Source organism: Corvus hawaiiensis, chromosome Z (genome assembly GCF_020740725.1).
Source record: "Corvus hawaiiensis isolate bCorHaw1 chromosome Z, bCorHaw1.pri.cur, whole genome shotgun sequence".
Classification (NCBI taxonomy): Eukaryota; Metazoa; Chordata; class Aves; order Passeriformes; family Corvidae; genus Corvus; species Corvus hawaiiensis.
In genome coordinates, this window is record NC_063255.1 from 24,477,583 (window position 1) to 24,487,067 (window position 9,485).

A 9,485-nucleotide genomic window follows, 5' to 3' on the forward strand; every position below is an offset into this window, starting at 1 on the left:
AATGGCTGCTTGCCTTGTGAAATGGCGTTAATCATGCGGACCACATTACCAGGGGTCGGACGCGGGTGCTGCCGGTCACTCTCCACCCCAACACCTTCACGGTACCGGTCGGAGCAGCTCCTGCCGCGGCACCGAGGGTGCGTTCCCACCTTTCCTCCCGTGCGCGAGCAAACCCGGACGGCCCCGGGCGGCTCCGTCTGGACGGCGGCACGCTGCTGCTGCCCGGCCATCTCCACTGAGCCGGGGAAGGGGGGAGCCGCCCGCCTCCCGCTCGCTCCGGTGGTGCCGCCCGGGCTGGCGGTGCGCGCATGCGCGGCGCGGCGCTGCGCAGTCACGGCGCCCGCCGCCATGGCCGACCCGCGCCTCAGGCAGATCAAGATCAAGACCGGCGTCGTGAGGCGGTGAGTGGCGGCTGGGGCACGGCACGGCCAGGCACGGTCGGGCCGGGGGGCTACAGCGGGGCTCTGTGCGGGACCGGCCGTGCCGCGCGCGGGACCGCGGTGCTGTGTGGGGCCCGGCTGCGCCGGAGAGCGGCCCTGACACGGGCTTCCACCCCTCGCGTACCGCCGTCGGGAACAGGCCGTGCTTTTCCGGGACACCGGTTAAATGCGGATTTCGTTCCCTTTCGTTAGCGGCTTTGGGAGTCGAGGGTAGTCACCCAGCCCCCTCGATGTGCAGGGCAGTCTCGCCTCATACCTTGCCGAGGCATGAAGCCTCAATTTTTTTTTTTTTTTTACCGATGCTACAGTTGAATATTTCTGGTTCAGCAGTTGCAGAGCCAGTGCTATCACAGAAGCAGTTACGTTGGAAAAGACCTCTGAGATTATCGAGTTCAACCTATGGCCAAACACCACCACCTTGTCAACGAGACCATAGCACTAAGTGCCACGTCCAGTCTTCCCTAAAACACCTCGAAGGATGGAGACTCCACCACCTCCCTGAGCAGTCCTGGCAGATGCAATACCAGAGCCTTGATCTTCCCTGGTTTTAACAGTCATCGTTTTTAATAAAAATGTATCTGTCAGGATCACTCATACTATAGGTGTAAACACTGGTCGCGGTGGGGTTTATTAAGGCTACAAAGACTGTGCTGACTCAGGCAGAGACAAGAATTAGTGCGTATGCTAGATCAGGATGTTAAACAGTACAGTTTCATACAATCAGCTTTATATGATGACTTAGCAAATTCCTGTCAATAAGAGATGCACCTTTTTTTATACTTGATTCACTTTGAAAGGTTGGGCTTGAAGACTAGAAAAGTTGTCCCTATTGGTGTTAGTTAAAGAAAGGCACTTCAGAATTTCTAGTCTCTGAACATAGGAGCAAACCACACAACTGTGTGCATTTCAGAGCTAGTACAAAGGATGAAAACGTTTGGGTAAACGACAAAAATGCAGTCAACACGATTCAGATTTGCTTTTGGAGAATGTCCATGTGGATAAGCAAGTAAACTTAGCTTGAATGTGTTGCGCAGTAGCAACAGGCATATCTACAGTTACTCTGGAGCAGCTGGCATTCTCTAAGTTAAGGTAACTTTTTTAAAAAAAAGAAGAAAAGGAATGTTATCTTAAGTCCCTGGGGGGACATGATACAGTGGCAGCTCCCATTTCTGTGACAGCTGCACACAGATACAAGAGAGTTCTGTTCCTCTCCACCCTTCCTTCTCTAGCTGGAAGCCTAGTTATGTGTTCTGCTACAGTGGGCATACATGTAACTTGTGTCAACTTAGGAACATTAACATTGTCCTCTTATTTTGAACTCTAGCAACTCTGTAGGTATCTTGTTTCCTGGTGTGTGAGAAGACTTGTGTAGAGGCTTATTAAGCATTCTATAAAGTGACTAACTTAGCACTTCAGTTAATTTTCATTAGGTTTTTTCCTGTGTTTTCAGTTTAGAAAACCACATTGAATCTAGCATTGTAATACTGATTTCCAGCCATGTTCAGTGCCCAAGCTTTAAGAATATATCAAAAAAAGGTAGGGGTCAAGAGCCATTAGGATATAGAGAGCTTTTCAGACATTTTGTTTGACTTGTGTTAGTCATCTGTTGTAGCGGTTTTTTTTTCTTGTTAGTTACCTAACTAATCACTTTTTCCCACACCAAGAATGAAGCAGCTGTTCTGCTTTGGTATTTTTTTTTTTAGCTGTAAGTCATAAATTCTTTGTGTACTCCTCTGAAGAGACTGTGTTTTAGGTTGTAGGTAGTTTACTTGCCTGCACATTTCCTATGTTGCTCTATGTCAGTGAAAGAAATTTAAACTAGAAATAGAGAGATCTTTTACTTTTTTGACAAGTCTGATAGCCAGGCTCTTGGTGATTTTACACTTTCAGTAGTTTGGAATTAAAACAAGTAGATTTGATGAGCATGAGTAGTAATGTTTTCTGTATTTGTGCCTTATGTCCTAGCAAGCAATTCTTCTGGTTTAATCTCTTCAAAATAGTTTTGCTCTCAGTAATTCCAAACAACAACAATCCGCTGGATAGTGAGAGAATTGATTAGGGAAAAAAAACCCCTTCTAAAATATCCTGTTGCATTTTAGATTGGAAATTATTTTAAAAACCACCGCAAACAAAGTAAGTTGGGTTGCGCGAAAACAGCACTGACATTTGCCCATAGTTTCCATCTGATTAAGTGGAAGTGACACGAGTAGATTAGAATGAGACTAAGACAATTCACATTGCAATTGTGTTAGTTTAACAATCTTTTAACATGCTTGTTTAAATGTGGCTGACATACCATAATTACAAATCTACAAGCCTTGATTATAGAATTTACATCATGAACCTATGGGGAAAGTGTATTGATCTTTTGTGAAGCAATTCCTTTTTTTTTTTTTTTTAATTTACCATTCTAAAACTGTGGTCTCTTCACAAGATTGTTCTTTTGTCTGCTGCGCTGATGTTGATACTATTTTTTCTCCTAGTGAAATAGCATCATACTGCAAAGCAGTTTACACTGATTCTCCCTCCCCTCCAAGCACAGGAAGTTCTGCAAGTTACACAAAACTGTTGGTCTGATTTTAAATATAGATGTGAACAATGATCTTAAATTGAATTATTTTACTGTTAAGTTCAGGATATATTTTGTGCAAGAGAAATGTGCGGAATGCAAAGACTCCTATTGCTTGTTTCCTGTATTGCTAATTTAAGCACAAAACTAGTTGTGTTCTTGGTCACTCAAGAAATTTCCTGTTTCTGGTGTAAGTCAGAAATTTTCTCCATCTTCCAGCCATTGTGTGAACTATGGGTGCTTTGTTGCATGTTGCCCATTAGCCATAGGCCCTTGCCGTGACTCATAGCACCAATGTATTGATGAGAAAGTCACATCTCTTTTCTTTATTCTTGTTATAATTAGAAGATTGTGCACAACAACTGTTTGTTAGCTCAATTAATGGGAACGACTAGGGTATCTCATATTATTTGGGCATTGAGGAGTGATCTGCAGAGCTGCTTAGCTGTACAGAGTCAGCATGATACAGTGATTTAATGTGTGTACACTATACATTTGAGAGCTCGGGGACTCAAGAGTGTGAATATACAGAATGCTCTGTTGGATACAAGCTGACTCTATCCAAATTAAATAACCCTTTTCAGAGAGCAGATTGTGCATCTGTTGCCTAGGGTTGTCACCAGCTCAGTCCTGGAGTCTTAAACTTGGGTTCAGTGCTAGCCAAGTGTGGTAGTTGTGGTCCAGAGCTACTTAGGTATGTCTTAAGTACATTTTGTAATGCTCCTGGCATTAGGACTGGATACGTAATATCTTGAGTTGGCCCTGCGTTTTGAAGATTGCTTAAGTCTTTGAAGACTTACTAACGTAGTCTCTTTCCCACAAAAAAAGCCCTACTTCATGTGAGCTGTCTGGGAAAAGAGTGCGCCTGCATTTACATGTTGTCTGAGGTAGCGTCTGTGACATAGTAGTCATCAACCTGGATAATTAGTTGGAAGGTCTAGAAACAAACCTTTTTTTTTGAAGGGTTTCCTATTTCTCTGATTCTTTTCAATACAAGTTTTCTTTTAACTACACAATAACAAACAGTACCCACACATATCTTAAAAAGCTGTGACAAGAGCACAGTTGTTGCTGTGGAAATTGCATAGTGTGTTGGTTTGTTTGTTTGTTCTTAATGGGTTTGATTCCACTTGTTATACTTTAGAGCAGACCTAAGTGATTCCTTTTTTGAAATATTTCACAAATTTAAATTAGTAATGATCAGATCTGTAAAAGATTTTCTCTTACATTTCTTCTTCCATCCCATTACCTCTTTTAAAAAAAACTGGCATCTTAGGTTTTTTGTGTTTACCATTATCTTCTGCCCCCTGAGGCAAAACTGTCTTCTGCATGTCCATGCTGACCATAATAATCTGTTAATGTCATCATTTTAACTGGCAAATTAAAACATGCCCAGCAGCTTTATGACCATAAGTGTTATTAGTGATAAAATATTAAGGAGGAAAGCATTTTTTCCTTTTTTAAAAAAATTTTCATTTGGGTGGGAATATGTGCAAAACTGTTATTTAACAGTTATTTAAGCAGTCTAAGTTATTTATTCAGTTATTTAAGCAGTCTTTTAAAAGTTTGGAGGTACAGTAGTTCCAGTTGCTTGGTAGTAACAGTTTAGTGGCTTTATGCATATGTGTAGTGCTTTTGTCTTTATTTTTTTTCATGGTGTACAGCCACATACTCCCCTGTGTGGATTAAACAGTTACAAATAATAATTTTCTGTTGAATTAGAATGTGGATCCATGGGAAATCTAGAAAAATTGTATTAAATTTATGGTAGTGCTTTGTATACAGAAGATGAATTACAGCTGTGCTAACAACCATACTCTATCCTGTCCTGACTTCAAGTATTATTAGATTGTATGTATCATATAGGTGGAAATCTCATTCAAGACCACGAGGTCCATTGTTTTTTCTTTTAACTGTAGTAAGTCATTCTGATGCATTGTGAATTGCCTACGCACATAATATGACTGTAATTCTATTTAATTTTTCTCATTATTGTAGCATTTACAGTTGGTTATCCCCAGCTGGAAGGGGCCTAGAGGGGAGGAAGTAGATTCTGTATTTTTTTCTCCAAAACAAAAGTCTTGACTGAAGATGATGCCTGGGTTGTAGAAGGGAGAATGAAGTGAAGATCTTTGGCAACCCGAATTGTTTCCACATCAGAGGCTTCATTTCTTGTTCTCTAAAACTGAAGTTCCTGGACTCCTTAGCATTTACAACTTTCTGTAGAGGCAAGAACAAGTGAAGCCCTGAAGATTCAGAGGGATCTCTAGTAATACAGATGATATAAAAATGTTAAAACCAAGTAATTTTTAACTTGAAATAATTTTCTGCCTTAAAAAATCATGTATCTGATTTTCATCTTTTTTACAGTAGTAATCCTTGACAAAACCCAGGCTTGCAAAGTTATCCTGAAATGTCACGGTAGCTCAGTTCTGTAAGCTGTTAGATGCAGAAGGGGCTAAAAATATGCATATCCTTATGTATTGTTACATCTTGACTCTTAAAAGAGAAAATTTATCTTTGATGATGGTTTTGTCACTAGAAGAAGAAAAGGAGCGCATAAACTTGATATCCTGTCTAAATCAGAAAGTAGGCACTCATGGCTAAGAGAACATGGCAGTTTGTATACCTGGGTAAAGTACTGTATTTCTTCATCCTTTCTTGGCTTTTTCTCTTGGGTTCTTGAGTCTGTAAAGTCTGTATTCTTAGGTAGCCTTAGTGAACTCAAGAGTGTGCGTAAGTAAAATTTGCAGGTTAGAGATCTGGTATTTTAAGCTCTGCAGGTAGTGATTAGCATATTGCCAGTGTTACTGCAGTTGCTGAATTACTTGTCCTATAATTATGCATAGTGTTAATACATTCTACTATAAGAAAAATTATTATTACACTATTAATATTAATATTAATATTTACTATTAAAAATGTTTATAGTATAAGGAAAAAAAGCTACACTACTATGGGTTTTAAGTTTGAACTAAGTTAGCATAGACATCTCATCTAGTCAGTAAATACTGTCACTCTGGGCTTTCTGTGCTCTTAGCCTGGATCCATGGCATATTAGCATGTACTATGGTTAATGGTAAGATTAGTTCTAAAGAGATGCATGTCCTTTCAATAGTGAATTTGCTCAGTAGCAAAACTGAGTAATTCCCCCATATCTTCTTCAGAGCTCTGCTTGCTCACTCCAGCTAGGAAAATGTTTCTTTTGTTGATTTTTCTGCTACTGAAGAGAAGTCTATATTTGGTGGCTTAAGCACACAGGTGCCATTCTAGCTTATGTAAACCTGAATTGTCAGCAACTGCTGGATGTTGGGGGAACATTAGGAGTAGTACCATTTGCTTGCTCTGTCTTTGTACCATTTTACCACTTTTGTTCAAGGTACCCGTTAGTAGTTCCTGTCTGTGACTGTGGAATAAGGTAGAATTTTTATCTATGTACAGAGGATCTTAATTTCATTATGCGTGCAGAAAATCTCCATTGTTCATTATTTTTTCATCTGTCAAACTTCAGATAAACTGCCCTTCTTATGATCACAGAGGTAGATCTGCTTGCTACTGCTAATGATGCAACTACAGGAGATGACAGTGTTGATGTATATGGACTGGGGTAGGAATGTAGGTACCCTTTGTGAGGTGAGAAACAAGGCTGACATGGGACTCTTTCTGCAGCAGCCAGAAGTTAGAACAGCACTTGCAACTCTGCTCCCTAATCAGACTGAGAGTGAAGTCCCTTGAGAAATCAAAGTGATCTTGAATATGGAGATCTCATTTTCGTCTCCCCTTCTCTGGTTTCTGATGCTAGTCAAACCTTTTGCTGACCTCGCTCAACTTGCTTAATACAGGAGTAAAACTGTCATGTTGTGTTTGTTTGTTTGGGTTTTTGTTTGTTTGGGAGGGGTTTGTTTGTTTTGGTTTTGTTGTGCTTTTTGGGGGAGGAGGGTGATTGTTGTTGTTTTGTTTGTTGGGGTTTTTTCATTTTGTTTATTGTATTAATTTCCTGCAGTTTTGGTATGGAGAGATCATTTGAGCATTAGTGCTGGCAGAGCCAGGGAGGGGAAGACCTTTGTTCACCAGTGGTTGGCTTTTTTACTATCTTGAACCATCTTGTGTTACTTTGTTCTTCAGGCTGGGGAGCTGAAGTGGGGAAGAGAAAGTGAGTAAAGGAAAATGGATAAGGAAGTAAATCATAATGGCATGGAAAGGACATTTTTTTTTCTCCTTCTACCTTAAGATTCAATCAAGCCCTTTGGGCTCTTCTGGGCTTAGTCTCCAGCTTTAAAATAATAAAACTGTTTCTTTCAGAGAAAGAAGAAATTGTGAAATTATTTGTTAAGTGATGTGAAAGTCAAATGTGTAAAGAATTTTTAAAGGGCAGCAGTCATAGCTAGGAGCTGACATCTTGTCTATTAAAACATTCATAGTTTACTTTTGTTCTTCAGTGATAAAAAGTCCTTAATTTGATTTCTAGAGGCACGTATACCACCAGAAGTGTCACTTTATTTGTTTCTTTATACTCTTTCCCTAGTGGTTAACTACTGATTGACAGTAGAGGCAAGGTGTAGAATAACTGGATCTTACATTTCTACTTTTTCATCGTGAAAGATGGGGAGATTATGGTAAAATACTTTTATTCTGTTTGGGTTAATTTCATTCCTTGTTTCTAGGGGTGTAGACCTCTTCTCTAGGGTCCATGAAAAATAACTAAGGAAAGCAAACTTGTTGTCGGTAGATTTAAGTCAGGTGTGTGGATTTAAGTCAGATTTACGTCATACTTCAGTTGAACATTTATGTATAGCTGAAAAGAGCTCATGTAAATGGAGACTTGAAGTATGAGACTAAGCTAATACTTACTGTATGCAGTTGTTTGTCAGTTTTTACTTCTTTAACATTTGGCGTTAGAAAGGAAGGGAAGGACTTGAGAATTTTTGGTTCACAGATAAATTTTTAAGGGGGGAAACAAAAATTTAGTCACTAGTTGGTACCATAATTATTTGCCAGGTGCCTCAAATCAAAAGCTCTTAAATACTTGGTGATAGTTTGTGGAACTGCCAACACTTGCTAGAAAGGAGAATGTTATGTGGAGACTGCAAAAAAAATATATTAAAAAATGAAACTTCTTACAGATACTGAATTTTTTTTAACATCTGATCCAACTGCAAAATATTTTGTACCATTATTTTAGATTGTGACTTCATCCTAGTATTTAGATAACTTACTCTTCATAGAACTTCCGTTAATTTTTTAAAAAAATCATTACTGTCTTAAAATTTGAGGCTTTATCTTGAAACTCCAGGATAAAAGAGGAAGAGTGAAATGTAAAAAAACACTTTAATGTCCAAAGGAAATACTGAATTTGTACAGAGAATAAAAAGAGCAAATCCATGTTGACTTTGAATGTTTAGATATTTTGTAGACATGTTGGGAAAACTAGACTTGTGCAGGTTTCTCTGTCTGCTTCTCTAAGACTTTTCTGCATTTTCAGAACAGATCAACCTTACAGGTACACTGTATATTAAAAAATTATAGTCAGTGATTTGCAAATATAATTCAGAAAATGATGACTTTTAAGAATTTGTGGGTATTAGGTATACAGTACCAAATGAAGCCTTTTTTTTATTGGGCTGTGATATCTTGGCTTGAACATAAGAATATCTTTAAGCCTTCCAAATAGTATTTTTGTACAACATTTTTGGCTCAGGAAAGTGCGCAGCACCATAATGTCACACAGGTGTTGTGTTGGTTTTGTACGGCCTGGTTTTTGGTAGCAGGGGGCCACTGAGGTGGCTTCTGTGAGAAGCTGCTGAAGTTTCCACTTCAGAGTCATCAGCCAATCCCTGATGGCTCTGAAGATGGACATGGTGCTGGCCAAGGCTGGGCCAATTAGAGATATTGGTAACACCTCTGTGATAACATATTTAAGAAGAAATAAAAACCAAAGTGGGACACAGTTTTTCCTAGCCAGAGAAGAGGAGGAGTTGAGAACATGTGAGGGAAACAACATGGAGCCACCAAGGTCAGTGGAGAAGGAGGGGGGGAGGTGCTCCAGGCAGCAGAGCCAAGGTGCCTCTGCAGGCCGTGGTGCAGACCATGGTGCAGCAGCTGTGCCCCTGCAGCCCATGGGGATCCACAGGGGATGCAGAGATCCACCTGCAGCCCATGGGCGAGGTGCTCCTGCCAGAGTGGGTGGATGTCTGGAGGAGGCTGTGATCCAGTGGGAGACCCAGTGGAGAGAGGGGGCCCTTGCTTCCAGGCCAGAGCAGCCTGTCCTTGGAGAACTGCACCCCGTGGAAGAGTGACCCATGCCACAGCAGTTTTGGGAGGACTGTTTGCCCATGGGAGGAACTCCCGTTGCAGTAGTTCTGGCAGGACTGCTGCTCGTGAGATTGGAACCACGTGGAGAGGTTCACAGAGAACTGTCTCCTGTGGGAGGGACCCCATGGGGTAGCAGGGGAAGGACTCCTCTCCCTGAGCAGTGG

At 40.7% G+C, this 9,485-nt stretch overlaps 1 protein-coding gene across 1 annotated transcript in view; it reads left to right on the plus strand.

Moving 5' to 3' along the window:
* Positions 1 to 299: 299 nt before the first annotated feature.
* TBCA (tubulin folding cofactor A) overlaps positions 300 to 9,485 on the plus strand; it is a 25,411-nt gene continuing 16,225 nt past the window's right edge. Inside the window, exon 1 of the mRNA XM_048291810.1 lies at positions 300 to 401. Within this exon, the coding sequence (XP_048147767.1) occupies positions 349 to 401 (53 nt within the window). The 5' untranslated portion in view covers positions 300 to 348. The remainder of the gene's footprint in view (positions 402 to 9,485) is intronic.